The 24721-nt window shown below is 41.2% G+C and overlaps 1 protein-coding gene across 1 annotated transcript in view; it reads right to left on the bottom strand.

Moving 5' to 3' along the window:
- The window catches only part of SEC63 (SEC63 protein translocation regulator), a 100236-nt gene that overhangs the window by 5387 nt on the left and 70128 nt on the right, over positions 1-24721 (bottom strand). Inside the window, exons 14-20 of the mRNA XM_089664867.1 lie at positions 22636-22718; positions 22286-22345; positions 20346-20513; positions 18545-18694; positions 13254-13355; positions 7985-8083; positions 1536-1640 (exon numbers count right to left, since the gene is read on the bottom strand). Of these exons, the coding sequence (XP_089520993.1) occupies positions 1536-1640; positions 7985-8083; positions 13254-13355; positions 18545-18694; positions 20346-20513; positions 22286-22345; positions 22636-22718 (767 nt within the window). The remainder of the gene's footprint in view (positions 1-1535; positions 1641-7984; positions 8084-13253; positions 13356-18544; positions 18695-20345; positions 20514-22285; positions 22346-22635; positions 22719-24721) is intronic.

Here is a 24721-nt window from a genome sequence, read left to right as displayed (position 1 = left end):
AAAGGAGAAACTGATACTACTGCAGCATACTGCTCAGCCTTTAAACAGCAACTACTGTATAAGCTCCCCACAAAAACAGAGGAAAAAATCCTCAGCATATAAAAAGCTTGCTAGTCAAAACAGTGAGTCTCTTAGAGACAGGGATAAGTGAACTGTCACAGCTCTGGTACCAATATACCGCGTTACCGAAAAAATAGAGTACTGTGCTAACAGGAACACAGATGAGTTTTCACTGCTGAATGCAGGACGATCGCTGACAGCACACCAGTATACTTAGTGAACTGGGAAAACCTGTACTCTTGACTAACTGGAAAGACTTCCTGAATTTCCATTAACTGGCCTGAATCTACTAGTAGCTGCTGATAGCAGGGAAAAAAAAAAAGTCTTCAAATCCAAGCAAAAGTAGTAGAAAGGAAAGACATCCAGTCTCCTAAAGCCACTAAGCAAAACTGAGGTGTAAGGTGGGAGGGGTTATCGCCTCAAGAGGGCTGGCTCTCAGTTTTCTATATGCCTAATGTTCACTTCTCCTGTAGGCGGCAGTACAACCCTAGGTTTCTTAAAGGAGAAGTAGAGACAAAGGTCTTTTGGCCCTACTTCTCCTATGGACCACAGGAGTGCACTTCGTTTGGCACTCCAGTGAATCATTTTCAGCCAACAGCGGACTAAAGTCCGCTGTCGGCTGACGTCAAAGAGCCAAGCCAGGCTCTGGAAAGATGTTGACTTTAAAAGTCGGGACCCACCCAGATGCCTGACCAGCAGCTTGCTTGGCTTCTCAGCATGCTGCTGAGAATCCAAGCCAGCCACTGGCACCCTCTCCACAGCCCGATGCTTCAGTGAGTGCTGGAGAGAGAGAGCAGAGAGTTGATGACTGAGAGTCACCACTCTCTGCTCACTGAAGACCGAGATCTGAGCCTTCAGTGGTTGATCGCTCAGTTCTTAGAAACAGCAGGGCATAGATGCTGCACCAAACCAATGCTGCAGCCACCTAGGTGAGTATGAGGGCCGGTTCACACCATAGAAAAGCAGTCCAGATACATTCGGGATGTGCGTTTTTGGCAGTTCTGGTTCATTTTTCCCCACTCTTTTTCTTCAATTTAAATAGGGACATGTGATTCCAGTCCGTTTTTGGTGCTTTCCAGTACAGATCTGTGCAGGAAAAATGCAGTCTGTTCTACTTTTTTTCTGCAACTGGAACACACTGGAACTGCAAGGAACTGATGTAAACTATGACATTGACAACCAAATAACCTACTTTCTGTGCATTTTGGCTGCAGAAAAAAAGCACACTGAAAACGCATGTAGTGTGAACTGGCCCTGAAGGGTTTTTTTTTTTTTTTTTCAGAATTCCAAACTTCTCTTTTAATTATCATCAAGCAGTGACCCTAAATGAATAATAGAAAAATCATATTCCTTTTCAGATATAAAGTTGTAAAGGTGCATCTCTGCAATCTGTTAAGAAATAAACTTGGTAATGTATACCTTATTAAATATTATAGTCAATTTTCTATTTTACATAAAAAAATAGACTGCTTTACCTTCAAAGGTTTAATCTGATCCAAACCCATATAAGAATCCGACCTTAAAAACACTGTGTATTGAAAGTTGCCAGGTTTACTTGGTGCAGGGAATTTAAGCTCGACCTAAAAAAAAAAAAAAAAAAAAAAAAAAATACAATATGATACAAACAAACACATATGTACATCTATCAAAGCTTTGTAAATTTCATTCTGTTTTTAAAATTTAAGTGGACCTTCAACCAAAAATGAAAGTTACCCTCATAATCTTCCACCCCTCAGCCTCAAGACACTGTAGGAGGCCATGATCAGGTCCTATGTATCCTTTATGCAGTGGAATGCTAATTTGATGACATCTTTCTGAGTTATACATGCAACATGGCATTCTGATTTGTTTGGGATAATGTTAGGGAGGGAGATGGGCATGTGGACATGGCGTTGTGACATTATTTTTTGGCTTTTTGATATTGTGTGATGACTTTTATAATGAATACATATTTTAATTGGTAGCTTCTAGTTGGTGTCTCTCTACAAATTTATTCTTTGCTTTGGGCAGGTCTCATGAAGGCTTCTGGGCATACACTATGCCTAATGGGGAATACCTGCAGCAGGACCTGAACGGTCTGCTGTTAATCCAAGTAAACACAGGGCTAGGCAATGATGGTTTCTTTCTGTCATGCAGGAGATGGGGGCAGACACAGATGCGCAAAACTCTCTCTGGAATGGAGACAAGTTGAAGAGAACCAGAAGGCAATGCAGTGTCCCTAGGAACGACTGCACAGTTGAGCATAGCACCCTCAGTATCATCCAGCTTATGGACCAGGTACACACCCAGTCACAGGGTGAATTCTCAAAGCTTCCCAGAGGTAAAAGACTTACAGTACTAAAGTGATGTCTAACATAGTCCAGGTCAAGGGACCGACTTACAGTGGGATCCCTCAAACAAACAGGGATCAACTTCTCTGGGAAACCAGACAATTCCCAGTTAAGATGACAATCCTATAAAATACAAAGTCCTCTCAGGGAGAAAAGAGGTGGGGGGGTGACTATAGGTGACACTCTATATTATGTGAGGCTGTTTTTGGGTCACCACAGTCTCCTGCTGTTCACTTGGATATACAGGGGGGTATTTCAAACCTTTATTGATATAGTAGAAGCCTGGTCTGGACAGGAAGGGGGTGAAAGTGTCCGGACTGGAAGTGGTTAAGCTGTTTCCAGTATGTGCATTCACCTCTAAGCCCTGGCCAAAAGTTTTGAGAATGACACAAATATTTTTCACAATGTCTGCTGCTGCAGTGTTTGTAGATCTTTTTGTCAGCTGTTACTATGTTATATTGAAGTATAATTACAAGCGTTTCATACTATAGGTGTCAAAGGCTTTTATTGACAATTACATGAAGTTTATGCAAAGAGTCAATATTTGCAGCATTGACCCTTCTTTTTCAAGACCTCTGCCATTCTCCCTGGCATGCTGTCAATCAACTTCTGGGCCACATCCTGACTGATGGCAGCCCATTATTGCATAATCAATGCATGGAGTTTGTCAGAATTTGTGGGGTGTTTTGTTAACCTGCCTTTTGAGGATTGACAAGTTCTCAATGGGATTAAGGTCTGGGAAGTTTCCTGGCCATGGACCCAAAATGTTGATATTTTGTTCTTAGTTCTCACTTTGCCTTATGGCAAAGTGCTCCACTATGCTGGAAAAGGCACAGTTCGTCACCAAACTGTTCTTGGATGGTTGGGAGAAGTTGCTGTCGGAGGATGTTTTTGTACCATTCTTTATTCATGGCAGTGTTCTTAGGCAAAATTGTGAGTGAGCCCACTCCCTTGGCTGAGAAACAACCCCAAACATGAATGGTGTCAGGATGCTTTACTGATGGAATGACACAGGCCTGATGGAAGTGCTCACCTTTTCTTCTGCAGACAAGGTTTTGTCCCTGGATGCCCCAAACAACTGGAGAGGGGATTCATCAGAGAAAATGACTTTACCCCAGTCTTCAGAAGTCCAATCCCTGTACCTTTTCAGAATATCAGAAAAAATATGTTTTCCCTGGAGAGTAGTGGCTCCTTTGCCTCACTGTGCATGCAGATGCACTCACACTTGCCTGCTGCCATCCCCAAGCAAACTCTGCACTGGTGGTGCCCCGATCCGGCAGCTGAATCAACTTTAGGAGATGGTCCTGGCACTTTCTGGACTTTCTTGGGTGCCCTGAAGCATTCTTCACAATTGAAACTCTCACTTTGACGTTATTGATGATCAGATAAATGGTTGATTTAGGTGCAATCTTAGTGGCAGCAATATCCTTGCCTGTGAATCCCTTTTTGTGCAAAGCAATGATGACCGCTTGTGTTTCTTTGCAGGTAAATTAATATTTGTGTCATTCATAAAACTTTTGGCCAGGGCTGTATTTTTATAGATTGTTTTTGTTTACAGACACAACCTCTAACATTTCTTAATATTAGTGGTAGCTGTTCATTGCAACATTAAAAGGTTATTGGTACAAAATGCAATCCAGTTCACCTTGTTCTATTTTAAATTCTTACCTACTTTTGTATTTCCTGTAATTTTCTCATGCTTTAGGAGGGCCTGTCTGCTAGAAATACCTTATCTGTTTCAGTACTGTAAAACAATCTTGGCATTTCTGTAGATGTGTAATACATATGGCCAGTAGAAATCAAAGACATGCTCACTGATACAGATTTAAAGCGAAGTCCAGAGATATTTATAGATAGATATATATATCTATATCTATCTATATCTATCTATCTATCTATCTATCTATCTATCTATATCTATCTATATATAGATATATATAGATATATCTATATATATTTGAAATCGCACAAGAATGTGCTCTGCGTTCCTGTGTGATTCAGTGTGAAGTGATTTTCAGCCCATTCACTTGAATGGGCTGAAAATGCACTGGATTGCACCAAAAACAGTGCATTAACTATTTTTAAAAATGCACTGCAACCAGATTGCATGGTACTGAGTAGCATGTGATCTAATGCAGACAAAACGCACTTCATTTGCGATCTGCGTTTGGAATATCATTGGGAATCTACTGACACCCACAGCAGATCACACACACCCAGTGAGCTTGAAAAGCAGTGTGAAAACGCGCATGGAATGTGGGTTTCTAAAGGCAGCCTGTAGTGAGTGTACCTGCTGGGTCCCTCCAATAACTCTGCTCTCTGCACAAGGGGTGCAGCACAGTTTTACAAGTAATAACTAGGTTTGCAAAGACATACGGTGCACACATTTATATCTTTTGCGGCTAGTAAGAAATATAATTAACAGACGTTTTTATTGCCCAGAGTTCTGCTTTAAGGACCGTGCTCTGATACCTGAAATATTTCTGCAAATTTTGCACAGTCCTCTGGGAAAAGCAATGAACCAACTACATGTACATGGAATAGGATTCCTAGGAATACGCTGAAAATAATGTAAAGAATTTCCACTGTGCTTCCAAAGCTGCAGAGAAGGTATAATGATCGGTTTTAGAAAATTACACCTGGCTACAGATTCAAATGGCAACAATTTAGAATATCATAGTACAACATAGGATATAAAATGTTACCCCGACTTTGTAGCCAAATAGTTTACTTAACCCCTTCATGACCGAGATCAAAACAAAGTGGCGATAACATCTAATCATTTATCTTACTGCATTCTCTGCATTAAGGTAAATAATGTCCCACTACCTGTACCTTATCCCTCTCTCGATCCAGCGCTGTGCCCATCTGCAGCAGTGCTGGTCTCTTTTTTCTCTTCTAAAAGGACTGATTGAGAGCAGTGGAACCACTGTTGGTGTCAGTCAATTCCTGTGGCGAGGGAGCAGTAAGCAGGGCCAAGCTGCACTATGTTTGTCTATGGATGCACAGCCCAGCTTGGGAGCACATCCACACGTGCCCCCCCATAGCAAGCAGCTAGGATAAGTGGAGAGGGCAGCTGCAGGACCCCAGAAAAGGAAGGTAGGGGCGGCTCTGTGCAATACGAAGTATAAACATTTTTTTATTTTAGGACAAAAAAAACATTGCCTTTACAATCACTAACACCTAAACCCAAATTTGACAGGTGTTCGTAAAACTGTACACATCACTGCAACTACTTAGTGTATACAGGTGGATTATACCTGCTTTTTTTTTAGGACAGATTGAGCTTTCATTTGGTGGTTAATGTTAATGGATATCTCCTAATTTTGTTGTATTTTTAAAGAAAACTGGGCCAAAATAGTAATTTTTTAATCTTTAGCTGTATATTTTTATGCCATTACCATGACTTGCCACCGAATAAACTCATAATACAAATTCTCCTACTCCTGATGATGGCAGCAATACCATATACTGTATATGTGCATTATTTGTTCTTTGTACCCATAGTAGGGCCAAGAAACAACAGTATGCATTTTATTTCTCTGTGTCTTACCTAAACACACTGCCCCAACACTGACACATTAAGACTTATAATGACACTTACACTCGCTAATCTAGGTCAAGCCCTGATCTAGTTAGTCTTTATTTTTTCAACAGACTTTATTTATTTTCACAGACATCGCTAGAGAGGAGGAAAAGAAAATGTATCTTTTCCTCTTCGCAGAAGAGAGACCACGCTTCACAGTAGTGATCACTGTGATTGGTTAATCACAGTGATCACACGATCGTTAGAACAAAAACCAGAGCTGTCAGTAAAAGATGGGTCTCAGTGTTGGGAGTGCGCTTCCAGAGCAAACATAGGAGCAAGTACAGTGCCTTGAAAAAGTATTCATCCCCCTTGAAATGTTCCACATTTTGTCATGTTACAACCAAGAACGTAAACATATTTTCTTGGGATTTTCTGTGATAGACCAACACAAAGTGGCACATAATTGTGAAGTGGAAGGAAAATGATAAATTGTTTTCAACATTTTTGACAAATAAATGTGAAAAGTGTGGCGTGCATTTGTATTCAGCCCCTCTGAGTCAATACTTTGTAGAACCACCTTTCACTGCAATTCCAGCTGCAAGTCTTTTTGGTTATGTCTCTACCAGCTTGAGAGTGACATTTTTGCCCATTCTTCTTTACAAAATAGCTCAAGCTCGGTCAGATTGGATTGAGAGCATCTGTAAAAAGCAAATTTTCAAGTCATGCCACAGATTTTCACTTAGATTGCACTTAGGTCTGGACTTTGACTGGGCCATGCTAAACACATGAATATGCTTTGACCTAAACCATTCCATTGTAGCTCTGGCTGTATGTTTAGGGTCGTTGTCTTACTGGAAGGTGAACCTCCGCCCCAGTCTCAAGTCTTTTGCAGACTCAAAACAGGTTTTCTTCTAAGATTGCTATTTATATTTGGCTCCATCCATCTTCCCATCAACTCTGACCAGCTTCCCTGTCCCTGCTGAAGAAAAGCATCCCAACATGATTCTGCCACCATGTTCAGGGCGATATGCAGTGTTAGTTTTCCACCACACATAGTGTTTTGCTTTTAGGCCAAACAGTTAAATTTTGGTCTCATCTGACCAGAACACCTTCTTCCACATGTTTGCCATGTTCCCCACATGGCTTCTCGCAAACTGCAAATGGAATTTCTTATGGCTTTCTTTCAACAATGGCTTTCTTCTTGCCACTCATCCATAAAGGTTAGATTTGTGGAGCGCACAACTAATAGTTGTCCTGTGGACAGATTCTCCCACCTGAGCTGTGGATCTCTGCAGCTCCTCACACGTTACCATGGGAACCTTGGCTGCTTCTCTCATTAATGCTCTCCTTGCCCGGCCTGTCACTTTAAGTGGACGGCCATGTCTTGTTAGGTTTGCAGTTGTGCCATATTCTTTCCATTTTCGGGTGATGGCTTAAACAGTGCTCTGTGAGATGTTGAAAGCTTGGGATATTTTTTTTTATAACCTAACCCGGCTTTAAACATCTCCACAATTTTATCCCTGACCTGTCTAGTGTGTTCCTTGGCCTTCATGATGCTGTTTGTTCAGTAATGTTCTCTTTACAAACCTCTGAGGGCTTCACAGAACAGCTGTATTTATACGGGGATTAAATTACACACAGGTGGACTCTATTTACTAATTAGGTGACTTCTGAAGGCAACTGGTCCCATTAGATTTTAGTTAGGGGTATCAGAGTAAAGGGGGTTAAATAAAAATGCATGTTTCCACATTTTTCAGATATGTATTTGTAAAACACGTTGAAAACAATTTTTCATTTTCCTTCCACTTCACAATTATGTGCCACTTTGTGTTGGTCTATCACATAAGATCCAAAAAAATACATTGACGTTTTTGGTAATATGACAGAAAGTGGAAAATTTTAAGGGGTATGAATCCTTTTTCAAGGCACTGTATATTCGACGCATAGGAATAAAAACACACTTCCTGGTCATCGCATATATGTGTTACACAGTCGTAAACAGATTAATAATCAGTGTGTTTCTTGGTCCTCTAATTAAAAAAACAGCACAGAATGGCTTACTCACCTCTTCTTGATCTTTAAGAGTACACACATGATACGGCATAGATATTAACGTTTGATCTTTTCTGTCTGCAATATAAATCCACCACCATTCTTGTTTCTCCTATACAACAATTAATTGGTTATTAATATATGTAAGGTAAACAGGGAGGGAATGTAAAAAAACAAATAAATTCTGTAAAGAGTGTAAATCTGGGAAGATTTTGAAGTGTTAAAACTAAAACTAGACCATGAAAGCAGAATGCTGTAATAGAAATTATGAAAGGCTGACGAAAGAACCAAAGACCATAAACCTTGAGATAAATGTATTACCTAAAATGTTTATAATCAATTGGTAGTCCGCAAGCAGTGAAAACATTGAAACAAATATAAAAAAATACCCTTTAGAGAAAGTAAACAACAGTACATTTCCTATTCCCTAGAAGGGAAGAAACAATGAATAAATCAGTGAATGTTAATTTTCACCTAGCCACAGATGCATTATTAATTGAGGTGTCCTGTAACAAGAGACTGTGATAAATGTTTTTTTCAACGCTGTTATACTTGTTAAAAGGAACATTTTTTAATGGAAGAAACAGAGCAAAAAGGTCTCCTGCATCAAACTACTCTGAAAGCTCTGGTCTCCAGAGTATGGTAGAAACAAATGAGGAATTTTCGTTAGCTATGCACGACTGTACTATAACTCTGATAATTTGGGAAAAAAATACATAATGCATCTTCTAATTAAACTTTTTGGATCATATAATTTGGAAATCCAAACTAGAATCTTCCACTTCAGTTTGGCCGAACACTCTAGTCATCAAGTGTTTTGGCAAAGGTTGATTGTCAGGGTATTTTGGTATTATGCAGTACTTTTCTCTGCTGACCTCTATTATGAGTTTTATCTGATGGATTTTATCCTTGGTGTGAACTTGCAAACCACCTATTCTATCACTTTTATTTGAAAAATGTTTCTTCTTAAAAGCAGCCAGCAGGTAGAACTCTAGTCTCATATGCATGTTTGGCTCTTTCACCCAATCAACTTTGCTGAAAGAATGTTTAATGAATTTAGTAGCTCATTCTAAAATTTTAAAGTAAAACAAGTCTTGTGTGGATTCACACATGTGAGGTGCGAATTGAAGCTCCATTTTCACAGCTAATTGACAATGTAGTTGTTCAGTGGTTCAGGGCAGGCTTACATCAGGATCAGTAGAGAAAACCGGCCTGAAACAGAGTTCACAAACTGATGACATGTACGATTCAGAAGCGATTGCCATAGAAGTCAATGAGGCTGTAATCTGTTTGAGCCGAGATGCACTGCTCAGAAATCAGATTGGACCCTTTCAGTCTGCACTGAATCCACATTGCCAGTGCACCAGACTTATGTGAACAGGCACCAAAAGGAAGCCGTGTTATTTCACGTCGTGTGTGTGTGTGGTGTGTGTGGTGTGTGTGTGTGTGTGTGTGTAAATAAACCAGCTCTTAAGAGTGATTTATTCTTAAGAAAACTTGCCATTTTTAAGTCAGCTTTGCCTACAGGTTGGCAAACAATGGTTTGGAAATCCCATAGCAATCTGGGAATCCTTCATCATGTATTAAAATGTTCACTTGGATTCTTGGTTAACCCATAAAATCCTTCTCTTGGAGTACATCATAGGACACAGGACTTCATATTCATAACTACTTGGCATTTCCCAAAGCACTGAACATGAGGTGTGGGCAACAGAGCAACAATGCCAAACACAACCAAAACCCAGAAAGAGAAAGGGGCACGACCCCCTTCCACCCAACACTTGTGTCCATAGACAAACATCTACATTGCAGAACTTAGTGAGAGTAAGAAAGGAAGACCAGGTAGCATACTTTCAAACTTGAACAACAGAAGAGTGATGCTGAATAGCCCAGAAAAAAACTGACACTCCTGGTGAAAAAAGCCTCAACTGAGAAAAGGAGGATTCTTGTTGTAGATAGCTCTGAGAAATGAGCTGACAAATTCAATCTAGAAATAGTGTAACAATAAGTAACCTGACTCAATAAAAGAATTAAGGCGGGGCAAACAGGGACTCTGTTGAAGCTGTAGTTGTCAGATAAACGTCACCAACTCAAACAACATCCAAACAGGGAAGCACCTTCTTAAAAGATTTAGTATTTGACAAACAGATGGCAGCACTATGTCCTGATTGAGGGGTAATGAAGAAACCACCTTCAGTAAGAAACAAAATCAAATCCTCAATACCACTTACCCTGGTGACGAATTGGAAAAAGCTCCCAGCATGAATGCACAGCCTACTTTCTAAACTAAAAAGACAACCTTGTACATAGGAGTGACAAGAGAATCTCTCTGAGAGGCTCAAGGGAGAAGTCCGCAAAACAGATAAGACTCCACAAAGAAAGGGGACACCCTGCACAAAAGGTACTTGCCAAGGAATTAGATGCAAAAGGTCTCAAACAGAATGGCTAAAACCAAGATTGCCCCTTGAGGGAAATTAAAAGCCAGAGGCAACTACACACCAGATTCAAGAAAAGCCAAACATGCCCCCCGACATATAATTGGGTATGAAACATATGAGCCTCACAGCAGGTAAAAGGGTGCTACACCTTTCTAGAGGTGAACTTTCTCACCTTGAGGAGAGAAGGGAGTACCAAGTCAGAAAAACTCTTATTCCTGAGGACTTATTGGCTCGTCTGCCAAGAGATGACAATGTCCATATACCATGTTCTTCTTGGCCAAGCAGGTGCAATCATTATCACCAAAGTGCCTTCTATCTTCATCCTGCGCAACAGGTGAGGAAGAAGTTGCAGTGGAAGGAAGGCATAGAACATGAAACGCTGATCCGAAGGAGACACCAGGGCATCTACTACAAACGCCTGAGGATCCCTGGTGTGGGATACAAACCTATCTAGTTTGTTGAATCTAGATGCCAGGAGATCTGGTGTCCCCCCACTGCAGATAAATCACTGTGAACACCTCTGGATGAAAGGGTTTTTCCCCCAGATTCAGCTGCTGATACAGAAAGTCCACCTGCCATTTTCCTTTTTGAGAATGTATACAGCGGTCAGGGCTAGAACGTGAAAATTTGCCCAAGACAAGATCAGGTCCACTACTTCCTGAGAAACTCAAAATTCTTGTCACTTCTTGATGGTTGGCATATGCCACGGCCATTGAATTGTGTGACTACATCTTGATGAGGAGAACCTAATGACAGAGAAGTGCAGGAGAGCTGGCCAAATCCCCTTAAGTTCTAAGATGTTGGTCAACCACTTTCGCTCCTCTGATGAAAATGCTTCCTGAATCAAGAGGTTCTCCAGAACACTTCCCCAATCCAACAGGCTGGCATCCATCATCAAGACCTTCAACTTTATTGGAAGGTAGGATTTTCTACTATCTAGCATCAGTGTGTGTATGTAGCCATACCAGACCTGATCTGGTCTTGGGAGTCAGATGCAACAGCAGATCCAAATGACTTCTAATGTTTGGCCCAAACTGACAGCATATTGAGCTCTAGAGCTCTGAAGTGAAACTGGGCATAGGGGACTGCATCAAAGGAGACTACAGTCTATCCCAGCACCTTCATGTAGGCCCAGATCAAGTAGCTTTCCAACGACCTCAGGAACTCCACCTGGGATTGATGCAGGAACAGTACCTTCGCCTAAACTGTGTCAAAGCCTATGTGCTTCAGACGATGTGTGGGAATAAAGGGCGATTACTGAAGGTTCAGCACCCAACCAAACCCTTCTAGAACCTGTACCATCTACTGTACTTTTGATTTAAGCTTATAAGCTGGATGCTCCCTGAGGAGCAGGTCATCCACATAACCCAACCATGAGGATACCCCGGCTCTTCAACAATACATGAACTAGAGCCAAGACCCTGGTAAGCATCCTGGGGCCACAGACAGTCCGAAAGTTAATGCCACAGACTGGCAGTTGCAATCCCCCACTGAAAATAACAGAAACCATTGATGAAGCCAGAAAATAAAGATTTCTAGGTAGGAATCCTTGATATTCACTGAGATCTGGAAGTCCCCCTAATAAAGTGAAGCAATCACCATCTGGGTGTATTCCATCATGTATTTCTGAGCTTTCAGGAACTTGAGACCCTTGATGACCTCTTCGGACAGAAGCCCAAAGAAGACCACCCTTTTTTGTGGTTCTGAAAATACCCTTGAGTGCAAAAGGCAAAAGTGAAACTTTTGCAAACAACCTCTGGATACCACACTGCAGACCCAGTAGTGTTTGACTTCCTGAGTTGAGGTGGCTGCAATTGCCAGCAGACATCCCCCCATCCCTGCAGGAGTGAGGAGCACCATCACTGATTTGCTCTAGATCCAGAGGACTTGGAGATCCAGTTGTTCTTATGGAACTGGAGAACTGTTGCTTACTAAAGGAACTCTTCTTGGATTCCAAAGGCATCATTGGTTTCCAATTCAAATAATTTGCCCTGAATGGGCAAAGTGACATCCTTTAAAAAAAAAAAAAAAAAGATCTATATAAGATCTATATAACACTGGTACAGAAGTGTGAATTAAATTGTCCTAGCCTCTCAGAATTTTGGGTCAGAATCTTTACCACAGCTGGCTCAATATAAAGCAGCTGTGTGCTCTTTAAGAGACTTTTAGTTTGTGGAGTTGATTGATACTCTTGGAACTACAACTTCCTACCAACTAATGCTCACCCCTCTACTTTCTTCCATTGCTTCACTAAAGTCAGGAGTCCAAACACTGTGTAAATCCTTTCCTAGACTTACAGTGCTCACAATTTAGGGCCTGTGTATACTTGCGAATGGAGGACAGTAAAACCCCTACAGTTCAGCTTCATTTTCACTAGTCCTCAACTGCTCCCTTTTTGCTGCAGAGGCAGTGGGCACGGGTGTACACATGCTGTAGTGATGCTTCACTTCTCGGTTGTGGCAGGAATCATACTCTCTTGGTACTGCCCACCAAGCGCAACTCATTCAAGTGAATGTGACCATGCTGTAATCTTCCCTGTAACCATGCACAATACGCACAGGTCTCCAGTATTTAGGTGGTTAAAGGAAGCGACAAAGTGATACACCTTCTCATTGCCTGATTAATGCTCTATGAAGAGATTTGAACGCGAATCGCGCTTCAGAGAGTAAAGCAGGTGTAAATGAGGCCCTATTCCTATATATGTAAACCAAGTAGACAGGAGAAGTGTGGGGATCCAAAGACACCTGGTGGAGTAAGGGAGAGCTGAAGAGAGTTCCCTACACAATCATTAAAGCAAGCCAAAATCAAGAGACTTCTAGTGTATTTAACGTAGGATAAAATTACCTCTGGAAAATATAGGCTATATACAGGATGTGTTACTTTTGATTTGGTTTCCAGTAAAGCGCGGTCTTTTCGCTGTATGCTCTGTTGCAGTTCTTGCCATTCCTAGAGGATAAATGACAAACACAATTTAAAGACAAATGTCAGTTATTCTAATATGACAGCTAAATTCAGCTTCGAACACTCATTTCAAGGAAATCTACATGCAGCTAGAAAGTGTGCTGCTACACTCTAGCAAGTTATCTATTTGCCCAAGATATTTTAACCAATGACACAGTGGGGATTGCCAGAACGTGCTTATCACCATAGACATTTTAATGAGACCAACTTTACCAGTAACATTTACAGGCAGCTTAAGATGGCCATAGATGATCGAGATTCAAACCATGTATGGGCAAGACTGAATGTATCCAATTTGATCGATCCAGCTAGATAGCCTGAATTTAGCTACCATCATGATACCAGAGAGATATACTTACATTTTTAACATATGACAGCAGTAATCCAATATTACTGCTGTCATAGGTGAAATGTATACAAGGCTATTCAGTATCTGCATCTGCTTTTTGCTTGGATCGTTTCCTTATTGATGCTTGAATTTAGTGTGGTAGAGAGTATAGGTTGTCAGGGTTGCCCAGGTGGCAGCAGATATTTATCTGCCTCTGCACAGCACTGGCATACAATCACTATCAAATATCGTGGGTATTACTAGGTGGTCTACAATAGCATGCAGACAGCTTCATGCAATGCCCATAGCATGACATTGTTGGCATTATGACACACCCTACAGTCCACATGACTACACATCTTTCTAGTTTCTTGTTGGGACATACAACAATCAACCATAACATTATGACCACCCAACATAACTTGTAAAAGGAATGGACTCCACATGGCACCAAGCCATAAGTAGCAGATCCTTTAAATCCTGTAAGTTGCTTGATGATGCCTCCGTGGATTGGACTTGTTTTTCCAGCACATCCTACAGGTGCTTGATTGGATTGAGATCTGAAGAATTTGGAGACCAAGTCCAGACCTCATACTCGTGTTCTTAAAACTATTCTTGAACTCAGACCAGGCAACCTTCTTTCATTGTTTTGTGGTCTAACTCTGCTGCTCACGCCCATAGCAGGTGATTTGCTTTTGGCTGTGGACACGGGTCAGCATTGGCACCCTGACTGGTTTATGGTTATGCAGACTCAAAAGCAATAACCTGTGATGTATTGTGTGTTCTGACATCTTTCTATGGGAACCGGCATTACCTTTTTCAGCCATTTAAGCTACAGTAGCTATTCTACTGGATTGGACTACATGGCTTTCACTCCCCACATGTATTTATGAGCCTTGGCTGCCCTGACCATGTCACCAGTCTTCCTTCCTTGGACCACTTTTGGTAAGTCCTGACAACTCTAAACTAGGATTATCCCACAAGAGCAACATTTCTGGAGATGCTCTGACTCAGTCGTCTAACCACTGCAATTTGTCCCTTGTCAAAGTTCCTCAAATCTTTACGCTTGCCCATGTTTTCTGCTTTCAACACATCAACTTCAGGAACAACATGCTCACTTGCTGCCCAATATATCCCACCCACTTTTAGAGGCCATTTTAATGAGATAATTAACATTATTCACTTTACCTTTTTGTGGCAATTATGTTATGCCTGATCGGTGTACATACTGGAAACCTCATGGTGGAGGGACCATTCTCTGGTGTCCAAATGTCTGCTGAGAAAATCTGTCTGCCAGTTTCCCACTCTGGGAATATGCAAAGCAGAGTTTGCTGGAACTGGAAACTGCTCAGGGAAGGGTAAACTACCTTTGCCATCACTGCACCACTCCTGCTGCTTCCCCTTCATGATTGATGTAAGCCACAGTAGGGGAGAGGGTTCCAGTGAAGTCACAGAATGATTCAGAACTTAAGAATGTTGATTGGATGCTTTTATTCCTCCTGAGATCAACAACACTAAACCCATTCAGAATTCTGTCAAAACCTATGAAGGTTGGCATCTATTGTGATAATACTTCCAATGTATACAAGCACTAATGTTCCATAGATTCTGATGAGCCTGGCTACATTAATCTACTGGCGTTAAGTGAACTCCTTGCACTCATGACTGCTGGGATCTACAATACCACAGGACCCTGTCACTCATCTCTTAGGTCTCCCTTTGAAATGGTTCCCTACACAGCTCAGAAAACTGATGAGACACATACTAAGTAACTGTCTTATGCCTAGGTTGCAAAATCCCTATTACGCCCATCAGAACTGTATAAAGGAATCACTGAGATGAAGTTGATGGAAATGTTAATGGCTAAACTGTAAGCTACGTTTGATAAACATAATGAAGTCTGGTCGACGTGAAATATTCACGTCGTCCAGAAATGAATAATCCCCATAGAAGCAATCTACCCCCATACCCTAAGCCAGGCATGTCCAAAGTCCGGCCCGCGGGCCATTTACGGCCCGAGGGTCGGTTTAATACGGCCCTCCATGTCAGTGTGTCAGTGTGTCTTATGGAGCGAATATGGGGCGGCCGGTCCGGTATTTCCACCGCGGCCGTGTCAGAATACCGGGCCGGCCACTCGGCTCTGCAGCGGGACCTTACCTGTTCCTCTATCCAGCGGCGCGCTGTCTTCCCGGCTTCTGTAGTGTGGGCACTGGGCATGACAGCCGGGTGCCAAGTGCGCATGCGCAAGAAGCGGTGCTTTTTGTGAATGGTAAGGCGGTACCTGGGACACATGACAGATCCCAGAAGCCGCCGGACCAATCACAAAGCGCAAGTGCTTCTCGCTCATGCGCACTGGGCACCCGGCTGTCATGCCGAGCGCCATTACAGAAGCCGGGAAGACAGCGCGCGGCTGGATCGAGGAACAGGTAAGATCAAAGAACAACTGCGGAAGTAAGAGCGGGTACCTGTCAAATTCAGGTACCCGCTCCCCACCTCCCCAAAGGTCAGCAGTCATCTGTACTGTCCGCAGTCTCTGGTCATCCCTGTGCTGTCCGCAGTCTCTGGTCATCTCCTGTACTGTGTCTGCAGTCCATTAGTTCAGAATTTTTTTTTTCCTGTTTTCTGCCTCTAAAACCTAGGTGCGTCTTATGGTCAGGTGCGTCTTATACGGCGAAAAATACGGTAATTTGGCATAAAATAATTTATTTGCATTTAATTGTAATGGTTCAAAGAATGTTTGGAAAAATGTTCGGCCCTCCACCATGTTCACTTCATCCAATCTGGCCCTCTTTGAAAAAAGTTTGGACACCCCTGCCCTAAGCCTACCTTTCTATAATTTACATCTTCTTTTCTTTCTATCTATTCTTTCATCATGCCTCTCAGGTGCATCTTTAGCTGACAGAAGATGCTGCAAATTTGTTTGTTCTTGATAATATTTCATTACTTCAGGAGACGGGCTGGGGCACTGGGATGGGGGCTGTGGGGGAAATGCTGCCTTTTCTCTGGACCTATGATGCCATTATTTGGTTCTGCCTGGGATTCTTTGCAAATATCTGTGCCACTGAAACAATATGGATGTCACTGCTGATTGCAGGAGTATTGCAGAGAGAACAACTGTATATAAACTGGGAAAAACTGTGCTTGTTAACTTACAGGAGTGTCTTTCAGAATGTCCATATCTGGCAAAATTTACCAATAATTGTTGACTAACTGGAGAGACTTGCAGAATTGTAAAAATCTGGCATGTATCTACCAGTAGTAAATTCAAATTTTTCCAATTCAAATTAAGAACCTAGCAGAAAGAGGAGACAAGTGAATCTGGTAAGCTGGGAGAAGTTATAGCCTCTAGGGGCTGACGTTAAGTGTTTATGTGCCCTGTGTCTATTTGACCTGTAGGTAGAAGTAGAACTCTATGCTGCTTGATTATCATCAAACTGTGTTCATTTATTAGTCAATAGAGAAAGCTTCTCTGCAATGCTGTCATTTGTTTTCACTTAGTTACTGGGGCCTGCCTTTTCATGCCAACCGGCCTACAATGTCTAATAAGAGTACCCTTCTGGCAAGTGAGGTCAGGTCCAAGAAACAAAGTTAAACTAAACCAGAGAAGGACACAGAAGAGACATATGGCAAATTAATTATAAAGTGGACATATTGTGCTTTTGTTATGTCTGTTCAATAGACGCAAAAAATACTGGTTGTACATGGCAGAAATTCAGTGCTGTCAAGTGAACACTTACTGTGTTGTTATCTAAAGGAATCTAATTGGCCCTCTCATTTCTCATCTTGAATCACAGAATAATTAGTGTCCATGTTGTACATTGGAGTATTACAGTAGTTTAGAAAAAAATAATAGTGTATTGATAACCAACAACAGGATGTAAGAGAAGCACAGTGGCTAAATGGTTAGCACTTCTGCCTGGCAGTACTAGGGTCGTTGGTTCGAATCCCAACCACGGCACCACCTGCCGTGAGTTTGCATGTTCTCCCTGTGCCTGTGTGGGTTTCCTCCGAGTACTCCAGTTTCCTCTCACACTCCAAATACATGCTGGTAAGGTAATTGGATCCGGTTTAAATTGGCCCTTATATGTGTATGAATGTATGCTAGGGATCGTAGATTGTATGCCCCTTGAGGACTAGGGGCTGATGTGAATGAACATATATGTAAAGATCTGCATAAATTGATGGCGCTATATAAGTACCTGTAATAAATAATAATAAAATAAATAAGAGCCAGTGCATTTCTGGCAGATAAATAGGTATTTTTCTGTACTTGCAGGGATAAAACATGGCAAAATGTGCATGCTATTTTTAACCAATTTTGCCTTGATATACACAATCCAGCAAGTCAAAATGCTACTAGAGGGCAACGTTAATCAAACCTAACTCTTCTTTTAATTGTAGATAAATCCAAAAGGCAAGGGAGCAATTTCATTTCGACAGTGCAGTCTAACTATTGTTATTCTTGACAGCATCAATTGGTAGTTTATGTGAAGTGAGGACATCACCTTTGGCATAAAGCACAATTAAAAAGGACTAGCCCAACTTTATTTTTACAAATGATAGAAAAAACAGCAGGGCAGAGCAACAAATTCTGCTGTCCAGCTGGAGTCTCAGTGTGAGAGAAGGACACAGGGGTGAAATGGTTCAAAACACCTCTAATATCTTGTTTTACATTTCATGCCTGCATCTCTAGTTACCCTAGCACAAGATGGATTAGATCGTTACGATATAGTATTAACTTTTTTTTTTTTTTCAAAAGTGGAAAAACCTGCAATTAAAAGCATATTGCATACAGATATGACGATTTTTGTATGTACATTCAACAACTCACAGCCACAATCCTTACCGCTTCATCATCTTTTCCTTGTTTCTCATCATTCTCTCTGTCAGAATCTTTGTCACTACCATCACTTTGGGAATCTCTATTTGTATCTTCATCCTCAGAGTCACTGCCTTTTTCAGAGATATCTTCTTCTTCCTCCTTTACTGTCAGATCCTTGAAAACGTTTTATATTATTTATAGTAATATACACAGTAACATTACATAGTAATATACATAGTAATAATTTGTATTACACTTAGAACATTAAGCAGAGACACGCTGAACAAAACATCCCTTTTCAGGTTCCCTGCCCACTAGAGTACCAGGTAAAACATGCAGAGAATTTAGGAATAGCTAGATTGGGCAGTAACAACTTAAAAAGGGGAAGTTCTGCTTTAGCCCTTTCACTGCCCAAGCCGTGCTTGCATAAAAATTTAACAAACCATTGTAGGCCCGAAGATTACACAAAACCCCCAAACATTATACATTTTCGAAAGCAGACACCCTAGAGAATAAAATAATGGTAGTTCTAATTTTTTTGTGTCCCATGAGATTACCGCGAAGGTCTAGGAAACGCAACATTTCAGTAAACACAGTAAAGTGAATTTTAGGGCAAACGCAAAAAAATTACTTAAATTTTTGGAAAACTATAAAAGATGAGGTTCTGCCGAGTAAATAGATACCAAACATACCAAATCTTAAATTTGTGTGCGCCTATGAAATGGTGCCAAACTTCAGTACCCTATAGCTTCTATAGGCAATGATTCAAATAGCCAGGTCATGGGGGCTATGGAAGCAATCAGGCAGAGTCTGCCTGACCGTTTTGTGCACAATCTCAGTGGCTAGAGTCACCAGATTGTGCATAAAACTCCCCGCTGTCAGGTCCGTATGATGGACTGGAGGGGGGAGAGCGCATACCTGATTTTGACAGGTACTTGCTCCCACTTCCGCTGTAATCGCCTAGCAGATCGGAACAGGAGGGTCCCCCTCCCCACCATAGTCTTCTGGGACACGTGACAGGTCCCAGAGGACTGTGGGACCATTCACAATGCGCAGCGCCGCTCACACATGCGCAGTGGGCACCTAGCTGTGAAGTTGCAAGCTGTCACAGCCGGGTACCCACACTTAGGATGCTGGTGCCCGGACACAGGATGGCCGGTGAACCTGGCTGCAGTAAGGACACTGCTAGATCCTAGAATAGGGGAGTGGCTCTCTTTTTTCAAAGTCGGCAGCTAAAGTTTTTGCAGCAGAGGACTTATTTTTTCAGCTCTGCTTTAACTTGGCTGTTTATCACACAACATGTGCTCCATGCTATGGATCTCACTAAACAAGGCAGAGAAGTTTCAATAAATAGCTTTACCAGCAGACATCTTGCGATCACATATTTATGATTATAAATGAAATCACTGACCTTTTATTACACTAAACTGATTTGGATACATCCCTAAAGACCAACAGACAAAAATAGGCACTAATAATGCCTACTTCATATTCTACACATTATGCCATAAAAATGATGTAACATAAATTTGAATTCTTCTCCTAATCTTTAGCCAAGACATTAACATTGTGCCAATTAAACAAATTCATGCATAATAACTCAACTAGAAACTTTAGTGATCATGAAAATAGGCCTCTGCCACACATATGGAAAAGAAACAATTGATTTGATTTAGTACCATTTTACTATTTGCCATTCTTATGCTGACAGAAATTGGATAGCCATTTTGTTTCTAGTAAACTGATTTGCTAAAATAAATGTGTGCTGCAGAAAACAGCAGCCAGTAAAAGCAAGGCACCAGGTTAAGCTAGGCTATACACTCACATTGCATGCTACATCATTTCCTTGCTTCTGCTTTGATGGTTTCTGTTGAGATGACATTGGAGGTGCTGGCTTCTTTTTCACTGGCTTCTTTTTCTTAGATTTGGAGGCTTTTTTGGCCGTTTTATTCTTTTGTTGCCAACCTTTGTTCTTGACTTTGCCAATTTCTCCCTGAAGTGAAGCAGTTTACAAGTTAGACAGACTTTTCATCCAGCAAAGAAGAACCACAGTTCCTGTATCAAGATTACTAAGGCCACATCCACAGAGTCTTAGCAGCTGTATGCTGAATTGTAAGATTCTGCTTTATGGCACCTGGGAAGCTCCATATAATGTGAATACCTGTCAAAACAAGCAAAAAACTAAGCGGCTGTGCGGAGCCAAATGCTGATGGTTTCTGCATCTGCTCTTACCCATGCAATTGCGCGCGGTCTTCTCCCTAAATGTGCCACTTCTGTGTTCTGGGGGAAGTGCCATAAGCCATTTGTGGGTAAATGCGGATGCAGAAGCCATCAGCATTGACCCAAGCATGAATGTGTGCAGCCATTTATTTGTACTGGCAGTTGTAGGCGGCAAGTGCAACTCCCTGGGGACCAGAAAGCGCTAGGCCTCAAGACACAGGAGCTGTTAAGTGTTTATGTGCATGAGGGCTTTATTTCACACTATTTTGAATAGATGTAAGGTGGAGTAATGCTCATCAAGTATCAATTCTACCGTCACCATAGCACAATTTGTTTTCAACTGTGGTCATATTTACCATGACAGTCAAAATCTAACTGCACGTATTTTACAAATACATGCAGGGAAAGATTGTGATAAAAAGTAAATGTGAAATATTCAAAGATGCACTGTCTTTAACAATTAACACTGGTTTTCATGAAAAAGGTCTGCTTTAAATTGCCCTACCTCTTTTCTGCTGAAGAAATGCAGCCGCAGGTATTTTAAAGCTGGACTCCAGGTATAATCCTAAATGAATACTTACATCAGCTCAGCTGCTCAACTTAGACCAATGAAAGTATGCATATCTCATTGTTGAAGGACAGCTGTGGAAGTGGACAATCACTGCAACAGTCAGTGCTACTTCAGTGATCGCCACAATCTGTTCTGTGCCAAGCATCTGCCCCACTGCACACTGACCACAAACTTCCTGTGGCAGATGTCAGTCTCTAAAAAGTGCAGAATTAAAAGACACACGCCTGAGGAACAGCTAAAACTTGAAATATGGAAACATTCCAGAAACAATTCCAGCAAAAAAAAAAAATAAAATAATAAAAAAAATAAAAAAGTTTTTCTCAGGAGAAAGAACATCCATCACCCAAGGACACCAGCAACAACTGAGGCTAGGTGCAAGTGGGAAGGATCATAGGAGGTCCCTGCAGCTTTTTTTTTTATGCCAGCATCCAATCACCTGAAGGTAGCTGCCTATACCCTATAGTTATGTCCTCTGTCCAGTACTGTAGGATTAAGAGAGATGCCCCGTCCCCCACTAGAAACTGAGGCATGCTGGGTAGAAGAGGTGTTATCCTTGGCTGACCTACAATTTTTATGTTTGCCAGTGTTCTCCTGTATTAGGCAGTATAACCCGACAGTATGAATGGCAGTGAATGCTTGTGTCCCTCAATGGAAAAGAAAGAAAAATGGATTATACCATTTTATCCATGTGTCCTATTGCGGTCCTACGATCAGGAATATTTAATAAGGTAAGAATAACATGCCAAACGCAATGATTCGTAGTGACCAGAGTAAGATTTCAGTTAACTAAATCTGAAAGAGCTAGTTGGCACTTTAGGCTACTGCACTTTGCATACTACTCTTTGCTCTTTGACTTAAAAAAGGCTTTAACATTACTGGCTTTTCAACATGCATTCCCATCCAGCCTCTTCAAAACCTGTAGGGTAACAATGCAACCAGAATGAATAAAAGACAAAAATGGAATCCTCACGTACTCCTTCTTCCACTGGCTGGTCTTCTGCAGAGCAAGTGGACTGTTCCTTCTCGAACACCTCCTATTTTATATGAATGGCAATACAATTATTACTTTACTCAACTGACTTATTTTCAGTATCATGAAATTAACAAGTCAAGTTATAAAGTTATATCTGTTATATGGTACACTGTAAAGAGAATGCCATAGCAACACAAACAGTGGATAACTATACAATAGAAACAGTAATAATATAATACCACTAGTACATTAAAGGTTGCAAAAACATTCAATGACAGAATAGTTAATCTAAATAGTTCATCTAAAGCTGACCTTGCAACACAAAGAAATGTAAAGCACAGATTTGCTTACCGCCATTGTTTGTCTTCTAAGAGTTACAAGGACCGTGACGAGTGAACCCACAGTAATATTGTTACTATCTTCATCGTCTAGCACTGTGAAAGAAATAAACCTAATGCTAGTACACATTTCTCAGTTATTCACATTACTAAAAACTTTACTCTGTGTTACCCATGTCAAAGAGGTCAGTGACATTTCAGGTACAGAGGAATGAAGGCAAACCAAAAAGGCGTTTCAATAGTAAGCAGACAATAGGAACACGAGTACACCAATACAAAAATGCAACATACAGTTAGGTCCATATATATTTGGACACAGGCACAATTTTAGTTTTTTTCCAGGTATTTACCGAAACATATTCAAGCTATAATTATATACTGGATATGGGCTGAAAGTGCACACTCTCGTTTAATTTGCGGGTATGCATATTCAAATTGCAGGAAGGGTTTAGGAATTACAGCTCTTAAGAATAGCCATCCCCCTTTTTCAAGGGACCAAAAGTAATTGGACAATTGAATATAATCATGAATAAAATGTTCATGTTTAATATTTTGTTGATAATCCTTTATTGGCAATAACTGCCTAAAGTCTGGAACCGATGGACATTACCAAAGTCTGGGTTTCCACCTGATGCTTTGCCAGGTTCTAACTGCAGCCGTCTTCAGTTCTTTGTTTGTGGGTCTTTCTGCCTTTAGTTTTGCCTTCAGCAAGTGAAATTCATGCCCAATTGGCCATTGCAGTATATTCCACTTCTTTTCCTTCAAAAGCTCATGGGTTGCTTTTGCAGTGTGTTTTGGATCATTGCCCATCTGTACTGTGAAGCACCGTCCAATCAACTTTGCTGCATTTGGACTCACAGTATATCTCTAAAAACACTGCAGAATTCACCCGGCTGCTTCTGTCACATCATCAATAAACACCAATGACCCAGTGCCACTGGAAGCCATGCATGCCCATGCCATCACACTGCCTCCCCATGTTTTACAGATGACTGTGTGCTTTGGATCATGAGCTGTTACAAACCTTTTCCACACGTTTTTCTTCCCGTCATTCAGGTATAAATTGATCTTACTTTCATCCATCCAAAGAATGCTTTTCCAGAACTGGTCTGACTTTTCTAGATGTTTTTTTGGCAAAGTCTAATCTGGCTTTTCTATTCTTCAGGCTTATGAATGGTTTTCACCTTGTGGTGAACCCTCTGTATTTGCTCTTGTGAAGTCTTCTCTTGATTGTAGACTTTGACAATGATACGCCCACCTACTGGAGAGAGTGTCCTTCACTTGTCTGGATGTTGTGAATGGGTTTTTCTTTACCACCAGACCCAACTGCACCACTGTTGTCTTTCGTGGATGTCCATGCCTTTTTATGTAGCTGAGCTCACCATAAGTTCTTCTTTCCTCAGAATGTACCAAAGTGTTGATTTGTCCACTCCTAATGTTGCTGCTATCTCTCTGATGGATTTGTTTCCTTTTTCAAGCCTTACAATGGCATGTTTCACTTGCATGGACAGCTCCTTTGAACGCATGATGTAGGTTCACAGCAATAGGTTTCAAATGCAAGTACTACACTTAGAATCAACCCCAGACCTTTTACCTGCTTAATTGATGAAGAAACAACGAAGGAGTAACCCACACCTGGCCATGAAACCGCTCTCCATTCAATTGTCCAATTACTTTTGGTCCCTTGAAAAAGGGGGAATGGCTACTCTTAAGAGCTGTAATTCCTAAACCCTTCCTCCAATTTGGATGTACATACCCTCAAATTAAACCTGAGAGTGTGCACTTCCAGCCCATATCCATTATATAGCTATCGCTTGAATATGGTTTGGTAAATACCTAAAAAAAAAAAAACCTAAAATTGTGCCTAATGTCCAAATATATATATTATTATTATTATTATTATTATACAGTATTTATAAAGCGCCAATAGTTCGCTCAGCGCTGTACATTACAAAGGGAGACAGAACATGTGACAGAACAATACCAATACAATGCAAAACATGAGGGGATCAAGGGCCCTGCTCTTTCGAGCTTACAATCTAGGAGGGAGGGGGTGGTGGCACAGGAGGAGATAGCTGTGGGGGATGGAGTGGTAGGAA

This window comes from Staurois parvus, unplaced genomic scaffold (assembly GCF_062004578.1).
Source record: "Staurois parvus isolate SC_StPar_1 unplaced genomic scaffold, SC_StPar_1.0 ptg000048l, whole genome shotgun sequence".
Taxonomy (NCBI): Eukaryota; Metazoa; Chordata; class Amphibia; order Anura; family Ranidae; genus Staurois; species Staurois parvus.
Note: the sequence above shows the minus strand (reverse complement) of the source record. Positions and strands in the feature narration are given on the sequence as shown.